This window comes from Cyrtonyx montezumae, unplaced genomic scaffold (assembly GCF_038088225.1).
Source record: "Cyrtonyx montezumae isolate F1298 unplaced genomic scaffold, pur_monq_1.0 scaffold_1, whole genome shotgun sequence".
Classification (NCBI taxonomy): Eukaryota; Metazoa; Chordata; class Aves; order Galliformes; family Odontophoridae; genus Cyrtonyx; species Cyrtonyx montezumae.
In genome coordinates, this window is record NW_027071825.1 from 24582138 (window position 1) to 24608881 (window position 26744).

The following is a 26744-nucleotide window of genomic DNA, read 5'->3' on the forward strand; positions in this document are numbered from 1 at the left end:
AAATCCAAGCCACCTACAGTCTACTCTTTTCTTCTAAGGTAGCTAGTTATAAAATCAGTTCAGGTAAGCTTAAAAACTGAAAATGACCCGGGAAATGGCCTTTAATGAACACTTCTGTTAGCTTTAGTTACTTCAATTTACAAATTTCATCTGCTTGTAAGAGATCTTGTTTTACCACAAGAATCTACTGCCTGCTACAGAAACACCCCTGGTTTATCCAGCACAGTCAGTAGGTGTGCTTTGCAGAAATCCCTTTGTGAAATTAGTTTGCAGTCAGCCTTTAAATTAAACCTTACCAGACATCTAAAACAGCCTCCCTTAATTTAAACCTACAGAACGAAGTCAACTAAACATTACTGCAAATGTACCTCAAAGCTTCTGGTTGCACCAATGCCCCAAGAGGACAGAACTCATATTAAAGTTGCCAGTTTCTGATTACGAGGGAGAACATAGCACTTCTTTATCATGCTGTTTCACATCGCACAAAAAACTTCTACTTACAAATGCTTGCAATTTTATCTGTAATTTGAGGGCTGAGTGTTCTAAGCAGTGCACGACTAAGTTCGTGTTTCGTCTCTCACTTCTCTGAAAGTTTCCCAAAGAGGTTGTAGCATCCCTGAAGCTTATTGCACTAGACATTGAGAAGGACTCTGTCCCAGAAGGACAGAGCTTTCACCGGTCCTGTACGGTCAGTTCAAATATAACCAAACAGATGTTGAACATGTTTAAATTGTGCTAAAGCCTGAAACAGTTTGCAAAAATGTTTCTGGAGTTTATTTGCAAGCAACACCACTGAAGTAGCTGAATGGTCAGCAGATGAACACTCTAATAATCTGTCCTCTCGTTTCTGGATATAGTTCCTGAAAGACAGCTGTAAGGAAGTATTTCACATGGTAGTAACGCTTAGTTAAATAAAAACCTTACTTCTCAAGACGTGGCTCACTTGTTTCATTGCAAAACCTCAGGCCAGTCAGAATTCCATAAAACTTCTGAAAAAGTGCATTGTTTCAAAGCAAAACATAACATCACATACACAGTTCCCATTTGTTCTGCCTGCTTTAGTGGGTCAGATGATTCAGCAGTGATAACACCCTTGACCAGACAATGAGGACTTAACACTACAGCATTTACTGCCCTTGAACAGCTCTTAACTCTCATGTTTAGGTTAGGAGCCCACATACCACGTGCTGCCCTCACTTGCCATTCTAGCACTCTGGAATCAAGACATTTCTGGTTGCTGCAAAGAACTGAAAAGCTTTCTAGGATTTATTTTCCCCCCTTGGTAAGTATGGAAGAACGTCTTTGTCTTGTCCACAGTGAGCTGTGGTAAGCAGTACTTCTGTGACTCAGAAACCATCTCCATTGCAAAGGTTTACCCAATTAAGCATTTAAGCTTTAAACCATAATGCTGACAGTAAAAAACAAGAACAAAACAACAACAAAAAAAACAACAACATCCACATTTGGTTGCATGGACAAACCCTGAACTCTTAAGGGTACACTAACCCCTGAAATTGCAGCTACTTTCCTTACGACCTTCTGAACAGTGCCCCTCACCATCAGGGCCAGCACTACTCTGGAGAGGACTTCCAAAGGTTACTGTGGAAGATTTGATTCTCTGAACTGTTCTGAAGAGCAGGTTAGGGGATGACAGAAACCTCAGGACCTCTGCATCAACACTGAACACAGCCCCACTTCCTCTTTTTCTGCAGAAGGAAGGGACCTTTTGATTCATCCCCTCTGCAGCACATGGCATCATCAGAATTGCAAACAGTGGGATTTAGGTAGACTTCTGCACACACTTTGAACAAAGAGCAGCAATATGCCTCTATATGATTCTGATACCAGAATTAACAGCAAAAAACCCCACCTTCCAGAAATTACAACTTGAAGCTGAGAAGTTTAAAACAGTAAGCAAGCAAGTTGGGTTATTCTGTTCCATATCACTCTCGGATTAGTATAAATGCCTTAAGAAAGAAATGTTAAAAAGAATCTCTTGTAAATCTACTCGGGTGTTTCTGGAGATGAAAGGCTCTGGTCAGAGGAGAAAAACAGGACTTCAGTCAACCTTCCAAGATGGATGCAGATTTGTCATGACTGTAGCTGCAATTTTTTGTTTGTTTGTTTGGTCACATATTTAAACCTCACAAAAATAATTTTAGAGGGGCTCATGAGTGGGCATTTGCTTTTACATATGAGAATTATAGGCTCAAGGGACACTATGTCATTAGTGAGAATTCCTATTACAGGAAACCGGGTCACAAAACACTCTTAATTACAGCTGGTTGGAGCAGAGCTCTAAATCCTCCTCCTTCCTAAAAAATACTTGACTTCAATAAATAATTAAGTCAAGCCAAAAACTTAAACTGAACCAAAGTAACACAAAGTTTCTCATGTATAAAGAGGAAAACATCTGTAACAGAACAAAACCTATAAAAAACATCATAAAAATTCAGAAAACAATGTTCCAAATATAGACTTGCAGGTAGTAAGACAGTATTTTTTAAATGCCTGACAAACAGAGCAGTGTGTCAATGATACTCTTCACAGCAGTACGTCTTAGAAAGCCATAATGGCACAGGATGGAGCATCACGAGATTTGGAAAAATTCTAAAAGCAGGTTGGCTTGAGACTTTATAATTGGCAAGGAAACAATTTGAGCCTGGCTTCATATCTAATAAATCATAGCATATAGGGTAAAAAGCTTCTAGAAAGCTAGAAGTTCCATTTCAGAACCATACACAGCTCGTATATAAGCATACGGATGAATGAGTAAAGCACAAAATGCTGTAATTAATTACATTACACTCTGTTTGGCTTTTTTGCCCCCTTCTAATTCAGGCCCAGTTTTAATAGTTCTGTTAACGAACAAGGTTAGCATGTGGTAAGACAGCACACTGTCAATTCTCACACACGTACTTCAGCCACAACAGGCTCACGCTGAGTATTTGCAAGTTCCATTACAGGCATGAGCAATTACCAGTGTAAAATTAAAATAAAAATGAGGACAGAATGACAAATTCTATAGGACTGCTCTTAATAACCATTATTAGTTCTGCAGAGTAAAGTATTTCTTTCTATTTGAGTCCAAAGCACTATTTAAATAGAACTATTATGCATTTTTCAAGTATTTTAGATGCAAACAAAAATGATGCTGATGTGGCTCACATCAAGTTAAGAAGCAAATGGTGTAATACGATGAACATATTGATAACAAAGCACGAAGACCACCATCAAATTTTACTAAAAAAAATAGTATTAAAAAGTAGTGTTAAAACACAGCAATCACAGGAGGTCACTTTGAATTTAGGTGTGAGAGGACCCGAAATCAGGAAGAATGTAGCTTTTTTCTTTTCTCAAGAAGGAAAAAAGAGTAAACGTTTCCTTAATTTTTCCTTAATTTTATATAACTACTGACACCTTTCGGTACCAAAGAAAAGCTACATTACAAAAGTACAACCATCCTGAAGAAAATAAAACTTGGAGATATTGAGTAACACAAAATCATCTCGGCAACCAAAGCAATTCAAACCAAGCACTTATTGAGCTTTCACAGGTATGAAGGAATGTAATTTACTCGATTATCCCATAAATCTGAGTTATTAGTAAATATCCAGTTACGCATGTCATCTTAATATAACTAAAAGCAACAATAGTTGCAGATATTAGCATGTTCCAAACCTTAAAACCTGCATTTATTTATCAGAGGCTGGCGATTTACTGCTTCTCATAAATTAAAGCCAAGCACTGCTGTAGCATTCAAATATTTAGCTCTTCAAGAGTGCTATAGCAAGCATAATAGTTTAAGCACTTCTCCAGAAGCCAGTGTACCTATACAACGTATGGGAAAACCATTTACTAGCAAACTGATCCTGTATGTAAAACTTGAAGTGTTTGTGAGGTTTAATAGTAACTTTCTTCCTGAAGCTGGTGAAGTTATTTCTTGCCACACATAGAATACACAGAACCAACTAGTGGCTCTGTAATCTTTACTGAAGTATTAAAATAGTTACATACATGTTTAAGTGTTGGTGTCCAGTTTGTGTCATCACTGGAGAAGCGTTTTTCATTACTATTTCCCACTTGAAACACTTCAGCTTACCTAAATAGGGAATACATGGAGTCATCTTCAAGCTGCTGATGTAATCTCTAAGTCTTTTGTAATTATCTTCTTTACTCATAACGTACTCCAACTTTTCAAAAGTAGCTTTATCCTTCCGACTCAGTAACTACAAAAAAGGCAGAATCAGTTGAGATGAAGTTTGATCATTACGACTGCTCACAATTTTACCCTTAAATGCATGCATTTAATCCTTTTGTTACCCTCCTCTCCCTTCTTTTTTTTGTTACTTGTTTTTGTTACTGCTTCAAAACTACAGCATTTACTCTTTATGGATAGATACTTTGAGGATAAATAGAGAAAAATAGCTATTTCAGTGGTTAAGCTGAAATAAGCCTTTTAAAGAATTAGTCAAATATAAACTCTGGTGTCCTGGTGATCCTTCTAAAATAATAAATATTTTCCAAGCACTAATCCAGCTAAAACACATCACAATTTCATGTGCTGCCCACCTCTGCTGTATTTTAAAGTAGCAGTTTATTCACTGTAATGATCTTTGAAGTTTCCTTGTCAGAAGTACCAAGTTTTATATTAATCCAGTTTCACAAAACCCCAAATTCCAAAATACGTTCTTATTCTCAAACTGAAAAACAGTTTCAACAAATGAAATCTTTCAAAGAGCAAAATAATACCATTAAAACCTGATAAATATCCTTAGTCAAACTGCAATAAATGAACGCAGCTATAGACATCCACATACTTGATGCACTGGAAGAGAGCGTCAATTGGACCCATTTTTCTCTATAGAAGGCAGATGGAAGACTTGAATACAGGCTGCATACACTGTTAAATCATAGAATGGCCTGGGTTGAAAAAGGGCCTCAAAGATCATCTCATTTCAGCCCCCCTGCAGTGGGCAGGGTCTGCTCCACCAGCTAGCAACTTTCCTGGAGCTTATCATTAGAGTGACCCTCACTTAGAATACAAAACGAAGTCATCAGACTCCTCCAGTGTCTATTCTCCACCATCCCAATGCCTTCCTTCCACAGTCTTAACAGAACACTCAGCTCTCTTTGAGAGACTGAGAAACTAAATAACATCCTTTTGAAACATCTAACCACGCTACTGTTGCAAAGCCACATCAAAGGCTTCATTCTGACTTGGAGCCAAAATACAAAGGCAGGTGTAAGATGTTTACATTGAACATTTTGGCAGAAGACTTGGTGTCACAGAATCACATAATTGTAGGGGTTGGAAGGGATCTCCAGATATCATAGAGTCCATATCCTTGTCTCTTAATCACTTTTTCCCCCTCAAACATCCTTAACAGTACAAAAACTGCAAGGCACAGAATACTGTCTTTTCATTCCTTCTTCCCTTTCAAATAAAGATCAACTCATGTGACATGACAAAACTGAAATACTCCTTCAAGTTCTCACTTAATTATCAAAATAACTGCTTTTTCTGCATACGTCGTCTACATTTTAATCTTCATTAGGATATCTAACTCAACGTAGTCTTTCAAAAGAAAACCACCTCTAAAGAGGAATTTGTTTCCCAAGACATGTTGGTCTTCTACATTTCAGCAATTAATTTACACTGTTAGTTTTGGTTCCAATATTCTGATGAGCAGTAACTCACATTCCTTAAAACTGCAGACCTGTGCCAATCCCAGGACAAAAAGAAAAGCCAACAAAGAAAAACCAACAACAAAAGCAACACTAAGAAGTCGTGACTTATTCCAGCCACTGGGAGATGACATTTATCTTTTTAATGTTATCTCCCCAAAGATAGCTTCATTATAATCAGCCTAGATTAGTTTGCTTTCAATAATATTAAATATAGATAGATAGATATTCTGCCTCTATTTAATGTTTGGAAGTCTTTCTGCCTTTTGTGGACTGGAAGGTATGGCAAGTCTTAATTCAAACATGAATTAAACAAATCATATTTTCCTCAAAGCAAACATACAGAGCTGCACAATCTCACTGAAGCTGTTATGCCATTTCAGGCTCTTCAAACAGTCTCTAAAAATAAGTAAAGTCTATATGAGTTCCCCTTGTGCTTATGATGCAACTCACGTCAAGTCTAGAGTTCATGCATTACTGAAGTGCAGAGAACCCGACAACACAAACAGTATAAAAGACTGAGAAGGAAAGATATGAGGAATCTAAATGGTTTAATCATGGTAGCAGCTGACAAATTTATACTAATACAGATACAGTATACATTGACTCATGCACAAATACCTATTTGTCATCACCACTAAGTAAAGCCATTGAGGCACAACAATGACGAAACTGGAGAAACAGAAGTCTGCCTCAAGGACATTCTGAAGTGCTAACTTCATTAAGATTTGCTTGGAGAGATTTGAAGCAACACGTCTTTATTAATTGTGCATTTGCAAACTGTGCACAGAATTATAGATGAGAATCTTGGCAGGAGTGCTTCAGATTAATTTTTAGTAATCATCAAGTGAGCAACACTGTCACTGAGATTTTCCTTTTTTTACACGTCAAAAAAAAAAAACATTTCCCAAGAAGGCCTTTCTTACATAACTGTAAGAAAGACCACCTAAGAAATACAATGATCAGAGCAGCTGCAATAACTGTGAAAGCTCTGATGAACTCTGGGTCTAGGGAGCTGCTTTGGCAGGGGGGTTGGACTCCATGATCTCTAGAGGTCCCTTCCAACCCCTATGATTCTGTGATTCTGTGCAGATCACGACAATTAGTTATCAGTAAGAAAAACTGCTAATCTTTTTATGGAAAATCAATCATGAATTTCTGGATGTCTGTTCTCCATAGCAAAAAAAAACAAACCCAACAAAACCTCCAACAGTATAAACCCCTAAATGATTACAATACGACCCACTTTGGCATTCTTAATTTTCCAGCAACTAAATGCAAAACAGCTTCTAGCCAAATTAAATGCCTGTGCATTTAGCAGAGATCTGCAGGGAACTATTTATCAAAGGAAAATTTCTATGCCAGAATGGGAAAAAAAAACAAGAATTCAGCAGGAAACCACAGACTTCAGATGAAGCAGTTACATTACGTACACAGTACAAGAAGATTAGAAGTATCTGTAATAATTAGTGCGACCTTGAAAATAAGCTAGAGAATGCTGTATTTTTCTAAGAACACATTTAAATCCCTCCCACGTCCTGCTGCTCACTTACCGCCCACGTTTTAGTCAGTCTGAAGATAGGAGCACTCTGTAGACCTGACACAACTGCCATAAGAGCATGCAGATTGTTCAGCTCGTACAGTTTCTGAGAACAAAAACAGATGATAAACAAACAACATTCCAATTACTGTCCATCTTTAATACAAAATAACCCAAACTGAAGAAATCTCCCATGATCTAAAATGAGCATTTAAGTTACAGTGAATTGCTGATCACTCAAATCACTTTCACAGCAGTAATTTCCCAGTACTGCCTCTGTACAGTCTTGGATTAGAAGATACTGGCTATTGCACAGTCCAGATATAGCCCTTCCAAAAATACACGTTCCAAAATGTATACTACACATCACAAATGGCAGAAGTTTCCAAACCCAACAAATTCCTTTCATAGCATCTTCAAGAATTTTCAAACTTAACATGCCAAAAAAAAGGACAGGCTGTGTGAACGATGTCACCACGGCAGCATACAATACTGTAAATGCATTTGGCACCACAGACCTATGGGGCTACTGAGGCTGCAGCAAAACACCTGAAGAATTTGATACAGGATGAAGTCAAGCAGTGTCAACGTAGCTGGAGTACTTCTCTGATTGAAAGGCAACTTGGGGAGTATGAAAATGGAAACCTAATTTAGAATACAAGAATATAATGCTTATTTCTCAAAACACAGTGGACTAAGTCTTTTTCTTCCTTCAAACTCAACTTATTTTTCTTGACTTGGAGGTCATTTACGAGATAAGGCTATTTTAGAGAAGACTGATTTAACTAGATCCTGAATATCAGGGACCACCTTTTTAGGGAGTTACCCCATGGGGATGGCTTTCCAGCTCATGGCTTTGGAACTCAACAAATGATTCTCTACGCTTCACACTGGGCCAGAGAACCAACAGCTCCAAGGAACCAGGTCCTCACAGGTATGACTCAGGAATCCCACATTTAAAGCATACTATCAGATCACCTTAGTAGCAGTCTAGTCAGCTTAGACTGTGCGCCCAGAACTTCATGGTTCTAGCAAGTCTACTGACTAGCAGGGTCTTTCTATATCTAGCACTGGAACAGGCTGCACAGGGCTACCAGAAGATATTCAAAAGATGCGTGGACATGGTGATAAAGAACAGAGGTTAAAGGTGGGACTCATTAGGTCAGGCTGATGGTTGCACATGGTGATTTTGAAGGTCTTCTCCAATCCAGATGATTCTATATAACATAGTCCTACCAAACAGCATTACTAGTCTTTGTCCAACCACTCACACAATCATTCACATTTTTTTTCCCCCCAACTGGTTCCTAAATAAGGTAATCAACTGTCCTGAAGGAGGATGCAGAAACACAACAAGGCTGATTAAAAATGAAAAAAGTCTTCTCGCTGCTGCTAGCATTGAAACAGAAGTCATAACCAATCAGGATAGTCTGGGAACTTCATGGAAATGCAATTATGAAGTCCAATTAGTTTATGCATATATGGAATGAGATACCACTAAAGGACAGCTAGCTATACAACAGACAGGCAGCAGTCAGCATAAAAAGCTCAGCCTAGTGGATTTATAGTTTCTCTGAAAAGTTAATTAACGTGACCTCTGGCACCACGCTGCTTTGATAAAAGCTTTGGTGTAAACTGAAAATGGCAATACTTGCAGCAAGTTTATGTTAGCAGCCATATGTAAGCAAAGTCAAGGCAAAACAGAAAGTAAATTAACAGGCATAAAAACACCCCTCCACACCCCTCTCTCCCCATACTTTCCTGCCTTTTTTTTTTAATTGTAATTTCACAACTCATAGCTAAAGGGATGCTCAACTGACTTCAATTATTCTAGTACAAAATTCTGTCTCAGAAACAGTCGCATTTCAGCGAACACTGCTGTCCACAGATGCAATCAGACACACTCAGTGTGCCATGGCCAAAGCAGAGCCTAAAATATCCAGCGAGTCAAAAACCAGGCCTGGCCCCACTTTGTTACCCAAAACAGTTCTGCACTATGTTCACAACTGGAAAGTTTCCACCTCTACGTATAATGCTTGGATTTATTCAACATTAGCAAACATTGTTTATTAGATAATATGTTTTACCAAATATTTCAAATAAGTTACCATTGTGCTTCTTTATCAAATCTTTTTTTTTGTTAGCATTTTTCTTTTTGTCAGACAAAGATTTCTATTTCAGGACTTTGGTCTGTCATATTTCTGACAACTTTGTTACATGCATGAGATGAACATCTAATTATGTCAGGAGATAAAACCACAGCTAAACTGGGTATCAGATAAATATTTACCTAAGTGTTTTTCTGAACTGACCAATGTAATTATAAGATCCTTCACTGTGGCGAATCCCACAGTCCCCACCATCACCCCCCCAGTTTCTTACCTTTGCAGTTTTAATATAGTGGCTCAAAACCTCAGCTCTTATTTTTAAGGTTTGTGCATGCAGAATCTCTCTCACTACCCAGAAGCTTACCTGAAAAAGAAAATAAGGCTTTTTAAGCAGAGCACCAACATTACACGTGTAGTTAACACGCACTGAGTTGGAATCACCTGGACACTGGAGCTTGATGGAGGAACCCTGTGCTGCAACCTGGAGTTTATAACTTCTAATCTTATTGATGGCTAAGTCAATTTCTAGCTAACACAACACATGCTATTAGTTTCATTTGTTAAGTTTTATAGCGTTATCATCATTATGCTCAGAACAGCACAGAATGAAAGCTTGCTGCTTTTATTCATTACATGAGTGCCTCACAAAAGCTATACTTTGAAAACGTTTTGATAACATTTCTGATGTTTTCCTCTCCCCATATCCTCCCCCCTCCTATGCTTCAAGCATAAAGAATGATAGAAAATAAATACCTTCAGATCTGTAGTAAAACAGTAGGAAAAAATTAGCAAAAGGTGGTAAACACTGCAGCTTTTATTCAGGTACTCAGTACAGGTTAGGAAGACATGTACAAATCAGGAAGATACAGCAGAACTGCTATACAAAACTACAGGAGAAATGCATGCTCTCTTATGTAAAGATCTGTCAAGCTGTCATGCTGATGATTTTTAAAATTAATATTAAACTACTACTTGTAAACTAACATTGTGTACCTGCCCAAAATTTCAACTTAAAAGAAAACAATAAAATCCTGTTTATCCTGTTTGACTCTGTACAGTATGACAATTCTCCACACATAACAGCACCAGATCTGTGTCTCCAAACAATGAAAAAAAAAAAAAAGCTACATTTCCAGTTAAATTTGTCTGATGAGAGCTAAGATGTCCCAATCTGAGTTTTGGAACTGGAAAACAGAAGAAAACAGCTACAAAAAAAAAAAATCTAAAGCCCTACAAGCATCCTACATCACTCCTTTGGTCTGTTTATCCAAAGTCACATCAGCCAGGAAAGGAAAAAGCAGTACAGCTCAAGTTTTCTTTTTGCTTTAAAAAACAGAATAGTTAACAACAATAATAAAGCACACCACAAAGTGTCTCCTGAGAGACTGTTACACCAATGAAATCAAAAAGTTGGGTTTGTAAAAACAGCATTACTTCAACATAGTACTACTGAAGTATTCAGCAGTACTTCAAAGTATTGTCACAATAACTTAAACCTCAATGTGATGTTCTGCTGTAGTTGCACAGCTTGAGGAAAACTACCCTTGAATGATTAAGAAGTTTCTTTGGAGATGTTTTCCCTTTGAAGAACAAAGAAGTTTAAAGTCTTAACATCAGTTCTTGCATTGCAGAGAATCCCACAGAGATAACGTGCTCTACCTTACGAGCCTTGGGTCAGTGAAATAAGAGATTGCAGTGGGCTAGATTATGAAACTCCTGCTCAGAACGTGGGACAGTGCTTGAGTATGTTCCTAAGAATAACAATAAACCATTTGGCACGTTGGCCTGAACTTCTATGGAAGTTCATCAGTCTCGCTGTGACACAAGCTCTGTACCACACACATACTCCCTGTTTGCTCCACGAAATCTGGCTTTTGCCCCAGGCCCAGCCAGACTGGGGTCTCAATGCTTCCAAAAACTTACCAAAAAAACCCCACATAACACCAACACCAAAACTCCTCAGCTTCAGGCTGCCCAATGCCTTCAGTGAGAATAAACACCAGGAAGAAATAAATACTCAACCATTTCCACTCCAATGACCTCCTCTCCTCTTCCATGCATTTTCAGTGGTACCAATATTTCACTGGTACCGATACTGGTTTTTTGTGGTCTGTTCCCTATTGTCTTAACAAATCACCCCCTGTTTTTTTCAAATATTGAAAAACAATTTAAACAAAATGTTTTGTTTCAATCAGCCACACAGAATCACTGCTGTAAATTTTATTCAGGTTCTTCCTTCACATCAGCAGCAGATGGTTCCATAAATGCTGTGGTTATTTGCTGTGAAATCCTCTCAGTGCGTTCACACCCTATTGCCCCCATGTTGTTCACCCACCCGTTAAGATTCCTCACAGCTTTTGGGCATCCTTCTCTTTGGTATCAGCTCAAGACAGCACTTAAACCCCTACACGTATTTGTGTATTAACACTCCTTGTTATCATCATCATATAAAAACAGAATCAACTTCCGAATGCATTTTTCCTCAAATCAAAACAATTGCAGCTTTTTAAATTATCCCTTGCTTGCCATATCTAGAATAACAGCCTAGCTGTTCTGGCTCATTTAAGCTCATAGTCACTGCTTCCAAAACTAGTTTTGCTTTCTCTATTAATCAGTAGATAAATTCAAAACAATCTCTCTTTAGTAAGAGTTTCAGAATCATTATTCTGAACATTTAAAATGCTCTGACATGCTTCCTGAAAACTCAGGATGCATCACAAAACAGACAGTATAGACCATGCAGCTTCACAGATGAGGAAGAAACTCAGTCTTCCCAAGCCTAGCCCCCTCATTCAATTCAATTTTCAAAGGATGAATGCCACTCTCTCCTTCAAGTGTGTTTGCTTGTTTTTAATTCTGATCCCACAGGTCATTGCAACTGAGCAACACTACATCACAAGAAATATATTCCCCCATCTCTGGAATTTCTGTATTTGGATTAAAATAAATCAGTATTTCACACCATTAGTAAAACAGACATCATTTGCGTTCTTTAAGGAGGGATCTTTTGCTTTAAAAATGTTCCAGTGCACTGAATCTAGTTGACAAGTGGCTGTAATAATTGAGGCTCTGTGGCAGCACAGTTCTGCTCACATTTAAATGGGAGCCTCAGGGAAGTGGCTTTTAATACAGATACTCATATAATCATGAAAGTGACAGTTACCTTTTACGCAGACTATTTCCAAAAGAGAGAGAACAAAGGTTCAGTAAGTAGGTAAACTTGACAATTTTGTACTCTGACATGTTCACCAGTTGCATTAAAATATACAGCTAACTTTCAGAAAGAAAGCTCCAATAGGGAGGGATCACAGCTTAAAAAAAAACTATGCAGAGAAGCTGCATGCTTGTTTGCAGGTTTGTTTTTTTAAAGGAACTTAATAGCAGATGTGCAGACCTATGCAGTACTACATCACTACATACGCTTCAAGAATAAAAGGATCCTGGCATGGAATGATTCACTGACTTCCCTGGACTCGAACTGTTTTTACAGGCACCACATATAATTATCACATAACTAATGCTGGAAATACACTAGTTCATTCTCAGCTGACTGCAATCAACTGCACATAATCGTTAGTGTTTCCAAAATGCTATCAGCAGATCCATTTGCTGGGAAGCAGCTGTTACTGATTTAATGTTCTTTTTACTTACAATGTGAGAGCCTTGAAAGGCTCTCTTTTGGCAAGTTGGGGGAAAAAGGAAAGACAGATGCACAATGCCCAGCATAGATTACAAAGGTGAACAAAAATCTGATGAAATGGATTTGTGGCCAATAAAACCAAGTGTCACAATGGTTTCACTGAATGTATTTCAGATGTAAGCATTTGATCCCACAAGGAAGTAGGGCAGGTGCCCAATGGGAACTGCCTTCAGCTGAACACGAACAGAGAAGGTAGACCAGACCACTGTATCTTCTTATTCCAGCTGCCACTGCCTATGCTATTTCAATCCTTGGCTTTTCACTGCTCCCCAAAAGATGGCAAATCTAAACATAAACAGTCCTACTGGAACGAATGACTCCTCCACAATGACACACTCATTGATGTGGCCCATACCACATCAAAAGTTATCCCGAGTACTGTCTCAGTAAGCCAAGAAGTGAGGTACTAACACGAACAATTTCAATCTGCAACTGAAACAACACTTTTGCTGCCTCTGATCTCCTCTCCAGTCCCAGCATACGAAGGTAAGACTGAAGACTTCTCCTTTGGGCCAGAAAAAAGACTGATGTAAGCTTCCTGGAAGAAGTTCCTGCACGTGGTATGTCCCTTGGCCACCAAAGCTGCATGCTGCAGTTTCTCAGAACATTGGCTGGAGGCAAACTAACCCAGTGCATCAGTAGGCACTAAGTGCTTGGAATTGCTTCTTCTATTACCAATTCTCTGACTCTTCAAAGCAGCCTCTCTGACAGGCTAACAGTTGTCTATCAGAAATTCTTCAAATGGCACGTTGAAGAGAAACTAACAAGAAAAAAAACAACAGCAAAGAAAGCCTAGAGATGTCTCCTAATCTTCTGGCTTTAAATGTTGAAGAGACGAAGTGCTGCAACAATGGTGCCAACAATGTGAAAAACAGACAGAAAAGCTACTTTCCTCATTCCAGTTAATTTACTGGTGAATTGAAATGGCTCCATGTACTGACCACCTACCTGTTAAACCTGTTAAAAGAGGGACCCTGGAAAACTAGCACTGCAGTGGAACCCCAAACTGGTCTGTCCCAAATTTATTGGTGACTCCACGAAACTCAAAGACATGGCAAAGGTGCTCCAGATTTCAATAGCACTCTTATTTTATGGGTTCCCCAAAGACAATTTCTCATTACTGACAGTGTATGTCTTTACCCATCAGACACATCTGACTAACAGAATCTTCAGAAGAAGCCAACGCAGCTGAAACCCAGGAGGGAAACAAAAGTTAGGGACAAATACTTTCAGACGGTTAACTATGCTGGAGTAAGAAGACCACAGAAGAGAAAACCTTCCAAAACTAAGATGGCTCTTTAGAAATTGTTAGTGAAGGCATCTTCATCTGACTGAGTTGCACATCTGACCTTTACGACTGTACAGAAAGCACATACATAAGGAAAAGCTTACCTATCAACCTAAAACTTCTGACTAGAAAATCTGCAGCTCTACTTGCATGCAAATGTTCACATGAAGGATATCTGAAGAGACACACAGGCAGCCTGTCCTTGCATCAATCTGCCTGAACATTTATTGTTCTTCTGATGATTGCTCCCTTCCAAGAGAAAGGGAGAGTTCACCAGCAAATCTCAGCCCTTTCCAGACTGCATCATTAATGGTGAGGCCTCCAAATGCAAAGCCAAAGGGGCAAAAGGGGAAGGCAAAGAAACAGCACACGAGTCTCTGCAAACAGCAGCTCAAAGCTAGTCAGATTGCTGCGTTTTATTCAAGGTTCTCCTTCACCACATTGAAAAACTTGAATAACAGCGACAGACTTTCAATCTACTGAAGCACTGGACAAAGTCAGACACTGCAGAACTCTGAGTGTCACCTAGTTTTGATATTCCTTCTTGATCTGTCCTCCAATCAAAAGTAACAGCTTCATTAAACAAATGAAGTGTAGTTGAAAAAGAAAAGACAGTTGAAAGCACCAGTCACAATCAACAGTTATCTAACACGCACTGAAAATACACAAAGATCCCTTCAGCAGTTAGGAAGGCTCTCTAGGGAAAGGGGACTGCCAAATTATGAAGAAACGATACAGAAAAAGGCAGGTACTTCCAGCACTGTATTCCCTGTGTTGCATGCACACTGACATTTTTGTGTGAATCTTCACAAAAACTAAAATAGAACAAAGTACTGCGCATCGAAAGTCAATAATTGAGCAAACCTATTTGGTAAGTGTTCCACAGAAGAATGAAACATTGAAGCATCCTTTGAAGAAACAGCTAAAATCTAAACTGATCACAAAACCAAGAAGGAATATGAATGAGAGACAAGATAACATTACAGCAATAAATAGAAGGGATTTTGCTGGATGAAAATTTTATGTTTTATTCTAAGAATACTGCATTTAGACATTGTCTGAACATTACTTAGATGCTGCTAGGATGTTAATTCCATTGTTAAGATCTTTAACAACTGCTTTTAAGTCATTGATATCTACTGCTGGCTCTGGCCATCTTGCAAGGCAGGCCTTCCCTCCCTCTGTCCATAACATGTTTGACTGGTTAGGTACTTTTAAACTGCGGATCTGTAATGACAGACAGCTAATTGCTTATTCACATGATCTGGCTTCCCCTCCTTACTTCTTTCTAAGAAGTATATTATACCAATTATTTAATATGTTTGAAGCTAAGACTGAGAAACCTCGGTCTGTTCAGCATGGGGAAAAGATGACTGAGAGAGGATCCAATTAATGCTGACAAAGATCTAAAGGGACATGGGAGGCAAATGGATGAGGTCACACTCTTCCCAGTGGTGGGTAGTGATAGAACAAGCATCAAAGGCCTAAAAGTTCAACATATGAAGTTCTGTACTGACATGGGGAAGAAATTCTTTATGGTATGGGTGATGGAGCACAGGGACAGATTGCCCAGAAGGGGCTGTGGAATCTCCTCCCCCATTCAAGACTCAGGTGGATGCTGATCTGTGCAACCTGTTGTAGCATACCTGCTTTAGCAGGGGGTTGGACTCAACAATCTTTTGAGGTCCTTTTCAACTCCTATGATTCCATGATTCAGTTGACTGCTGAGCCTATTTCTGCAATTACTTACTACGCTATACCAAAACAAAATTATAAGATAGTTGAAGTACACTAATTTTGGAATATTGAGCAAAACAGTACGCGTCTCTGAAGAGACAACTTAAACAAATGAGAGCAAAACATTGGAATCTGGTTTATTGGTGTAGAACTAGTCTCAGGCTGGATATATAGTAACTTTTAAAAGTTAGACCAAGAAAACTTCAGCCAAACACTGAGTGGGGACAGGAAGAGATTGCAGATGATGTTACAGTCACATGAATTTTGAGGCATAACATCATGTCTTCAGCCAAGAGGTGAATCAGGCAACTTGTCCAAACCCATCCTCAGACATGGGCTTTAGATGGCTAAGTAACATTCTAAGTGTAGATATGTGATAAAGCTTGGCTAAACCCTGAATATAATGGATTATCTTGGATGGAATAATGGAAAGTGAAAAAGTATACAGTGAAAAACTGAAAAAGTTAAGAGGCTCAATTTGACTTTGAGATGATTAATGAAGATGTCTAAGCCATGATTTTGGGCACAGAAAATGGGTCTGGAAAAGAGTTTTTAAGTTTGAGACATTATTAAACATTTACAAGAGGAGAAAAGAGGGTAAGAGAATTACTTCATCTGCAAGAGAAAAATAAGGCATTACATAAAAAGACATTAGAGTTTTGAGAGGTAGCTGGCTAACTACATAGCTGTATTCTGCAGCTTTAGCAGAGGAGAATGCTAAAACTGTGATCTAAATTAACACAAAGAAATTTTTAAGAAAGCCACAAGTCTCGAATACGCATCTGAAAAACTACACAAAGAGAATTAAAAATAAAACAAGCATCAGACAGTCAGTGTTTGGAATTTCTGAGTTTGCTCAGAATCATCTTAAAAAGATAACTATACTGACAAAAGGCTTTTATTTCTATGGACAGATGCCTACATGAAGCAAAAGACACAAGAGTAACATGGAAATAAATATCTAATTATTACTCCAGAAATCCTGCATGGTAAGCTTTTGGTGTGAAATGATGAATCCCGCCTTTGTGAAAAGGACAACCAGTATTTCTGGGAAAAAATGCTTAATATTTTCCCCATTTTACTTAAAACAAAAAACAAAAAAGCAAAACCAATACAGCTATTTCTTAGCACATGAATCATGGTCTTTCTGTACTTGTTGAAAACAATCAAGTCCTTTAAGCAATTATTTGAAATGTCCAAATAGCCAGCTGTGATCAGCAATAAGTGATGTGCCAGAACACTTCATTCACCAGACATTTTAAACATATACAGGTAATTATGCTGAACTATAATTAAAAAACAACCCAGCAACTCACATGATTGAATCTTCTGGTGAAAGCAACCGCGTTCGGAGCAGAACTGTATTTCTCTTTTTTATTCCAACCACAGCTTGCCAGCTCCTGCAAGAACAAGGGTGAGAATTCACTTTCTGAATTTGTGCACGTTCAGAGATGTAATCATAGAAAGATGCATCACAAAGAAAGCAAAAATAGCACAGCAATAATACAATGACAATAAATACAGAGTTGCACTTTCCCTATTTTCTTCAGTAAACTGAAATTCCGTAAGTATTGTTTCCTAACTGTTTTGAATTAATAGATTTTAATTCATCCTCTGTTGAATTAAGACTTTTTTGTTTAAACTCAACTACTATTAGAAGCCAGAGAAATGTTCCGAGATCCATTTAGCTAGCACACAAAAAACACTGCTGTAAATATGAATCCGAACTAGGGAGAGGAATGTGTCTTCTGTCTTTCATTACTTTCTGAAGATGTTTTATAATCTAAATGGCTTTAAATGGGTTACATCAACCTAGACGTGTCCTGTAACTTGGCATGCTGCATTAACGAAATACCAGAACGGTCACCTTTTGCAGCAACAATAAAAGAAGCACCATTTCCAGTTTCCCCTTCCAAATGAGCCAATTTTACGTCAAGTTGAACAACAGTCAGCACTTAAGAAAGATTTGTGGCATGAAATGTGCAACTTAAAAGAAAAGAAATAAATAAAGCCAATTTGATGCTGTACTTAATCTGTAATGCTTCCTGTCTGTGAAACTTACACAGCAGTTGGGCATGAACACCATATTCACAGTTACTACCACTTAATTTCAATAAAGCATTTTTAACTAGGAGCCATAAAAATCTAAATATACTAGCGAGCTCCTGTATTCACGTACAGTAGCACACAGAACAGACCCAAATACACTCAGCCTACAACCTACTCAGCAATGCCAACAAACCATCAGGAACACTATTCAGTACAGAGACAGCTGAATTATTAAAGGGGCATAATAGCAAAGCACGGCCTGTAGTTTTCATCTATTGATGCTTTCTTTCTGCATCTTCCGCTCTGAAGTGCTCTCAGTTTTATTACTGTATTGATAACCACTTACTGAAACTGGTATTACACCATACATGGCAATTATATTATTTAAGTTTTTAAAAAAATCAACATGTAATTAATAATTGTACTGTTTAATGCAGTCATACATTAAAATAATCTAGCATCTGAATATTCTAAGCTCTAACCTCAGAGCAGCACGTTATCCTGATGAGCTCTGAAGTTAGTTTTTAATTAGAGCTTCTTAATGTCTTTCCAACCAACATCCCAAAGCTACTGAGGAGCTTCATGCCAGTTAAGAGAGATCTACAGTTCTTCCACTCGTTGAAGCCCGGCACGCTGGTATGTACTCGCTAGAGAAGGCTGATGCATTCTCTGTCCCTCAGCACCCCCAGTGATGCAGTTTCCATTAGAACAGTAATCACAGCATTGCACTTGAGGAGAACACAAATTGATTCATCCTTACTAGCATCTGATGATTATGCATTCTTAACAGCAGCAGAAGAAATCTACTTGCTTTTTCAGGTTTAGAAAAAGCATGGTAATTTGTTACTAATACAGGGCACACCTTCCTATCCTTTCAATCCCTCGTTACCAAACCAAAAAGCTACAACAGTTGCACATGTAAGTCACCATTTGTCCCAGCACTGTACATCTAAGGGCTGCACGAATGAGTTCTGCCTCAGAAGCAGACCTAGTTGGCTCTAGGGTTTAACAACACTGATGTGATTTACAACAGTAGTGGTATATTTTAAGCCAAATCTATTACAAAGAATCTTTAGACAGTATGCAAAGTATTCAGATTAGGGCCCAGTTTATAGTTATATGCTAATATCTGGTGGGCACAGGTGCAACATCTCACTCACACTGAGATATACACAGAATTATTTGAAAAAAGAGGTCTCCCTGTCTTTTCAATTTTAATTGCATACAGCTTCTTCTGACCTGTACGCCCTTTCTTTTTCCATTGAGAACTAACACAGCTTAGGTGTATGTCAGATACAAGGCAACCTGCCTCTGTCAACCTGTGAAGAAACACTGATGGACAGATATTACGTGCTGTCAGTGCCTTCAGCTTCTTTTGTGCAAATGTGAGAAATACTGAATTAGTTACAGATATTTTTCAGTGACAGCATCACGTGGCTTTTTCTTATGTAGCACAGATTTCTTAAAATGAATTTATTTCTAGCTACATTCATCTACTCTCACACCATTTTCTTTTTAGAAGTCAGTTTCTTATTTTCTTATGCCTCTCCCTTTTGTGGTGGACACTATCGAGGCAGAACAGACAACAAGATTAAATATGTTTTCTTGACATTTCTCCTCATCTCCCAGTGATTTTCTGTAGCTTTGCTAATACAACATAAGCTGAGATACTGGAGAGGCAACATTAAAAGAGCATCAAGTTACAAGGTATGGAGTACTGGCTCAATGCCACTATATCCAAGTCACTTGATTTCTTGCACTCGTTATGCAGCTGACTGCTCATTCTGTGCAAGCAGATTGGGAAGAGCAAACTACCATCAAGCTCAAAGAGTGGGATTTCTGTATTACCAGACCATCAGGAAAAGTCCTATTTACACTTGTGATTTCATTTTTTGATACCCAGTCCTCTGAAGCTCAGTGAGTAGAGAAGAAGTGTTGTGTAAAAGCATACAGAACTGCAACAATGATATGTGGGAGGATGGGGGGACAGGCTGATATGATACGACCTATATAGCAGTATAGCTTTAGAAGTACATGCACACAAAGTATTTCAAATGATCAGATAAAAAGGTAATAGACTTTAAAGATTTCAAAAAGAGCTAAAAAATATATATATCCTACTGGAAGGATCAGAGTAAACATATCCTGCCAAACAAAAAGAATAAGGATGTCCCAAAAAGAGATCAAATGGGAGGCTCTTGGAAGGATTTAGGGGAAAAAAAAAAGAGGGGGGAAGAGCTTGTTGAAATCATGAAAGCTAAATCATTGAAACATTTTCAAGTACAGATCAAAAAGAAGCCTTTGAAAAAAAAAATCTGTGAGCAGATAAATGATCAAACCAGTAACCCACAGCTAAGATATTCACAGCAGATGCATCTAGTGGAAGCCAAGCATTCTTCAGTGATCCACACAGAGTGAAATGACAAGAGCCTGCTTTCACTAAAGCAGCTTGTGGTGGTCTAAAGGCAACTGATGAGCTGAAAGAGAATGCCACGCTACTGACATAGCAGACAATAAAATGACAAATAAATTTGAGCTTGGAAAGTGTGAAGTAATGCCCACATTGAACCAAAAAAAAAAGGATAAACATCTGTAATTTATGATAGTTGCTATGAAAATTCTGAAAACGTCAGCTCAAGACAGGCTACAATGAAAAAGGAATACAGAGTTATTTAAAAACAAAATAGAGAACAAATCATCCGTATATATTATCCCAATACATAAACTGATCTCACATCTTGAATACAAGACACAGTTATAGACGTTTTTCTTTTTACAAAAAAGATATGAATCAGTCAGAGAAACAATGGGATACAGCCTGAATTCATTTCCTCTCCCATATAAAAAAGGAAAGTAGAGTTGCTTTTTCAAATTAGGTCAGAAGAGATACAACAAAAAGACAATTAAAAGATGCGTGGTACAGAAAGGGCAAACAGAATTTACTATCAAACAGAACAGCACAAGTTACATAGAGAGCAACATAAGCAGCACGAATAAAGGGAGCATTTTCATATTATATACCAGAAATAACAGTAAAACATGAAGACCTAACATACAATTAAGATCAAAGAGGATTAGCCAAACGTCAAGGAAGAAACGCCCCACTATGAGCTGTTATGCATGTTACAAGGGTGCAATTTGCAGCTTCAAGTTCCCAGCTTATGAAACTAGAAGGATTTATCCATGTTTTGATGCCCTGTTTCTCATACTGTCTCACAGCATCTACTGCTGGCCGTTTGGAGAGGCTAAAAGAACTGCTGACCATGCTCATCTACATTTTTCTGAGGCAAATGATGCATTTCATTTCAGCAGTACCTCCTGCTGAGGTACCCCTCTTACCCTGTTCAGAATCAGAGCCAAGTGTGCACTTACAATAACCTTATAAATCACCTGTCCGTGCACATGTACAACATTTATTAGAGGGTTAAGACTGAGGCCATAGCTGTGTATGTAAACACACACATGACAACTCCATAATTTTTAGATATGCAAACAAAAAAAAAACATGGCTAATTATCAGCTAAATTAAAGTTCATATAGGACTGAAAACGTAGGTGAAGTAAATGTTCCACACTGTTATATGGTAAAATCATCCCTAGCCCTGTTACACACTGTACAAAGATGGTAAAAAAAAATGTTACATCAAATACTGAACAAAGCTGATCAATTCCAGATGAACTCCTTGTTCTGTGAAGTTGAGTCAGTATCGCTGAACCTCATTATTGCATAACGAGGTGTGTGTGTGTGCTCTGGGTAGCACAAAGAGCAAAAGCACAGAAAAGCTGCCATATTATCTTAAGATAATATAATGGACAAATTGTGTTATTCAAACTCAGGGGTTGCTATTGATTTTGGCTTTGATTCAATAGACACTGAGGCCCTGGAGTGTGTCCAGAGAAGGGCAGCTGAACTGGTGAGGGGTCTGGAGCACAAGTCTTACTAGGAGCAGCTGAGGGAGCTGGGACTGTTCAGTCTGGAGAACAAGAGCCCAGGGGAGACCTTATTGCTCTCTACAACTTCCTGAAAGGAGGTTATAGTGAGGTGGGGTTGGCTTCTGCTCCCATGTAACTGGTGACAAGACTAGAGGGAATGGCCTCAAGTTGTACCAGCAGAGGTTCAGGTTGGGCATTAGGAAATACTTCCTCACCGAGAGTGGTCAGGCACTGGCACAGGATGCCCAGGGAGCTGGCAGAATCACAGTCACTGAAGGTGTTCAGGAAATATTTAGATGCTGTACTGGAGGACATGGTTTAAGGGGAAATACTAACCATAGGTGGACAGTTGGACAGGATGATCTTAGAGGTCTCTTCCTACCTTGGTGATTCTGTGATTCTTCCTTATCATACCTTTAATATATATTGAGGTACACTATCAATTTTATGGTAACAAGGCAAGCACTGTAGCTTATTTGTTAAACACTTTGAAAAAAAAAAATCACAAAAAATGTCAGCTCAGACTATAAGACCATGTTTCTGGGCATACCACCTGCAATCCATCCTATTACTTAGCTTTTCATTTGGATCTATTAGCAGCTGGAACCTACAATGCCCTGATCAGAATAGTCAAATCAAGATGCATACCAAACAGACACTGAAATCCAGAGACCTCACTTCCAGCACTAGTTGAACATGTTCAAATGTTCATTACTCAAACAATTAGTTCCAGATATTTCTGCATTAAAAAAAACATCTGCTTCAGATCTATACAAACTGTAAAAGAAAATGAGATTTACTGAACATACTTACACTTTGCAATTCCAGAATGTATGCACAGACATAACCTTTTTCATTTTGAAAAGCAAACCAATGAATGACTCACCTCTGGCTGAATTGCTTTAAATACAGGGACATCCATTAGTGTTATCTGACCCTGAAATAAGAAATCACAAGTTAATTTCAAAATTAACTTTACATCTCATTTAATTGCTACACTGCAGGAAAACAAGTGTACTTGTACTATTCTGTTTTTGTCTGTGATTACATTTTCACCTAGTAGCAAGATTCAGAGGTTTTGGCTCTCACCACACAGCCATCCCACAGAATTAAAGCACTTTGAACTTTATATTTAATAAGATAAACAAATCATGACAAATTATTCTCGGGAACATAATCCTGCAGTTACGTATGCAAGTCAGAGCTTGAATTTTAAAAGTTTTCTATAACCATCTATCCAAGAATACAAGGATCTCACTTCAGTAACTCAAGCACAATTTCTCTTCAAACTCTAAACTACACAGTTCTACTAAAGAAACCACCTAAACCTGCAGTTGATAATCACACCATATATGAACCACATGATAACAAAGCTAAGTCATTGCTCAGTTACAGAGCAACAGTCACATTAAACAGAGCTCTCACCTCCACTGTGTCAGAATCACTAAGTCCTTTTTTACTGTGAGATTTTGGTTCAGCTTTGAACAGGGAAAAGTGGGACTAGCAAAAATAGCCAGAGACTGTGTTTGGTATTTTCAAACACATTCAGAGCCTCACGTGAAGCATTCAGGACTGCTGTCTCTTTATAAATCCAAAGAAAGAGATCACCTCTTCCCTAAAGTGTCCAGATAGCCCAGAAATTCCACTGCCTCCAAGTAAATTGCAAATACCCCTTTAACAATGAACCCAGAAGCTTTGTTCAGCTGGCCTTGCAGAAAAATTTAGCTAGTGTGCCCTGGTTGAAAAAGAGCAGGTGTAAAGAGAGGCACCTGCTCTAACAAAATGAGCATGTTTTCTCCTAGAAACAATCACATTTACATTTTGCAGCAGATCTCCTTGACCTCTACTTCTCTTTCTAAACTCAGACAATCAAACACAACCATAAGAGATTATACAGATCAGTCCCAACTTCTGTAAACAAACCACTGGACACAAATTAGCTTTCCTGGGCTCCACTTTAATCAGCTGCTGCTTCTCCTTAACAATATCTTAAACCCACACTATATAAACTTTTACAACAATAAAATGTTCCTGGTCTTGTAACGTGAATATACTCATACCTGGTATGAAGCATTGAACATATCTCCCATTTATTAATATTCATCAACCATTTAAAAGCCAGATTAAAATCAAGTCCCTCAGACTACTGTCTTAAAACATGGCTTAGCATTCGATTGATCAGCAACAGTATCAGTCTCAACAGCAGCAATTATATCACAACTTGGAAATTTCAATGAAGTCAAGCATATCAGACACAGCTACCTCACCTCAAAGTTTGCTTTAAGTGGCAGTGATTAGTAAGAGCAGAAATTCAGGACTATAGCAGTGCAAAACATTCTCTGCCTTCAAAACTAATTCTCTATTCCCTTGGACTCATAACAAGCACAGTAAAAATAAACTTCTGTCAAAAAACAAAGAATGCCTTTTGAATGCGAAGCAATCTAAATCAAGCTATTATTGTGAAGTGAAAAAGTGACTTACTCTTGAAGGAAACAATGTTTTTTTCACACTGAAGTTGGAGACTGATTCAGCATTAAGTTTCAGCATTGTTTTGAAGATCACCAGTCTCACAAATGCAGAGGTGCTGGCATGAAGCCCCTTTCCTAGACCCATCATTGTAGCTTAACACAAAAAGTACTGACAGCCCTAAGTCACTGCTGGCAAGGTAAGTGGGCAAATCTCTCAAAAGAGAGCTGAGGCAACATAAACTCTTCCAAATGTGGTTAAGAAGACTTTGCTTTCGAAGAATTCAAAATGCAGGCACAGGAAATACCGTTCAGTTTTCAGGGCTTTTCCCACTTTCCTATAACTGGAGCAGAAGGAGGTCAAGTTGAGCTGGGAAAGGATGGGAACCCTTGGACAATGACTGAAGTACCACCTTCCCAAAAGCCTCAGCATGCTTTATGACTTGCAACAGGTGAAAGGTGCAGCTGGAGCTTTACAATACACACAGAAGAGCATCAGAAACTTCTAAACATGTCACAGACTTCATTCTGGGTTATGTTACACTGTAGCTGGGTCAACAAATACAGTGTCAGCTTGTCAGTTTAAGGGCATGCACTCCCCCTGAGAAAACCTACATTCAAAGCTCTTTAGAGCTAACAGCTGGGGAAGGCACGCCTTGGGTAGGGAAAGATGTCTGACAAGGAGGCAGCACAAAGACGCTTCCCAAGAAATGTGATATTTAAAAAGGGGATGGGGAAAAAAAGTCTTGAACAGATTTCTAGTGTTAAATCAGACTTGAAACCAATAGCAAAGATGTGTTAGTAGAAAGCTTATCCTAAGAAGTCGAGAGACCCCGCATTAAATAAGTCAGATTTCACAATAAGTTTTAAGCATGAAGCTTTCCCTTCATTCTGAGAGTCCCAAGTCTAGACTCTGGTTAAGTGGATTAGTAAAATAAAAGAGACAAATCCAGGTATTCCTAAATCTTACTTAGAAGTTACAGAAACTGAGCATGCATAAGCTTCACTATGAGAACAGGATGTTTCTAGACACTGCACAGGAAGTCTGTGCCACAAAACAGGACAAACGTGCCTGACATCAGGAGAGCGTGTTGGTGGCATGTTTAAGCTCCTGATTTCCTAGGACAGAACAAATCTGTCCCAGTCCTGTAAAGCATCTAACCATGTAACAACTCCTAAAAGCACAACTTCCAAAGGATTATACTTCCTTACCTGTAGAGAAAACACAAGGGATTAATGGGCAGAAGGGATGACTTCATTTCTCTCACACGAACCAACCCCAAGCACAGAGCAGACACGTGCTGCAGCAAGAGGCAACCCTTCCTTTTGATTTCCAAGGTGAAAAGCCCAGCTCTGTACCATCAGTTCACAGAGCTCCATCTTCAGTCTACCCTGTGCCTTCTAAACCATGCCCAGCCTTTCAGGAAATACACTGTTTGAAGAAACTACATGTCAGAGTACATCATACTGCTCCTCAATAGAAGAAATGAATGTGAGAATGGAGGGATGCGCTGTAATCAAAAGAATGGGCACTTAAGGTTAAAAGCAGCAGAGAGAAACTGCTTGGAAGACTTTCTGAAACAATTAGTTCATCAGATTTGGGATATTTTCAGGTGATTTTTTTTTTTAATTCCTTTTAAGCAAAACTGAAATAACTTTTTATAAATACATACTAATGATACTAAAAAATCCTTACAAAAGAAATGAAACTATCACTCAAGTTCAAATCCTGCTCACCAAAACAAGTCTGCAACGTTACAACAGAAATGGACCACAAAAGCAATTCATTGCTCATGCAAAAGCAATAGAGAGCATGCAAATGTTTTGCTTCCCAGGGTACACCTGATCACCCAGGTATCACCTGGATACATGTTGGGTTGTTTTGTTGTTGTTCACTGGTTTGTTGGGCTGTTTTTTGCATGTTTGTTTTGTTCACACATTTGATTGCCTTTGCTAAAAGCATCATCCACCTTCTGCAATACCAACGTTTTACACCACCTGCTCAAGAAATACTCCTCCTGTTTAAGGGTTCCAAGCACTTCAACTGTTCACAAATCCAAAGAAACTGTTAGCTGAATAGGTAAGATGATGGACACGAAGCTGTCTGGGTTTGTAGACAAAGCTGCGTGTCTCATGAGAGTTTTGTCAGAGGTGTTTTTAAAACAAGTTGTGCCATGTGTAAGAAACAAGCAATAACATCCACTTGTAAGTCCAGCACCTCACTGTATTGTTAAAGC

At 38.5% G+C, this 26744-nt stretch overlaps 1 protein-coding gene across 5 annotated transcripts in view; it reads right to left on the reverse strand.

Annotated features, from left to right (window-relative positions):
- The window catches only part of RALGPS2 (Ral GEF with PH domain and SH3 binding motif 2), a 111286-nt gene that overhangs the window by 47666 nt on the left and 36876 nt on the right, over positions 1–26744 (reverse strand). For all 5 annotated transcript variants that reach the window (XM_065744910.1, XM_065744902.1, XM_065744920.1 and 2 more), the window contains exons 4-8: positions 22929–22979; positions 17378–17461; positions 9611–9700; positions 7242–7334; positions 4103–4229 (exon numbers count right to left, since the gene is read on the reverse strand). In XM_065744910.1, coding sequence (XP_065600982.1) covers positions 4103–4229; positions 7242–7334; positions 9611–9700; positions 17378–17461; positions 22929–22979 — 445 coding nt within the window. The remainder of the gene's footprint in view (positions 1–4102; positions 4230–7241; positions 7335–9610; positions 9701–17377; positions 17462–22928; positions 22980–26744) is intronic.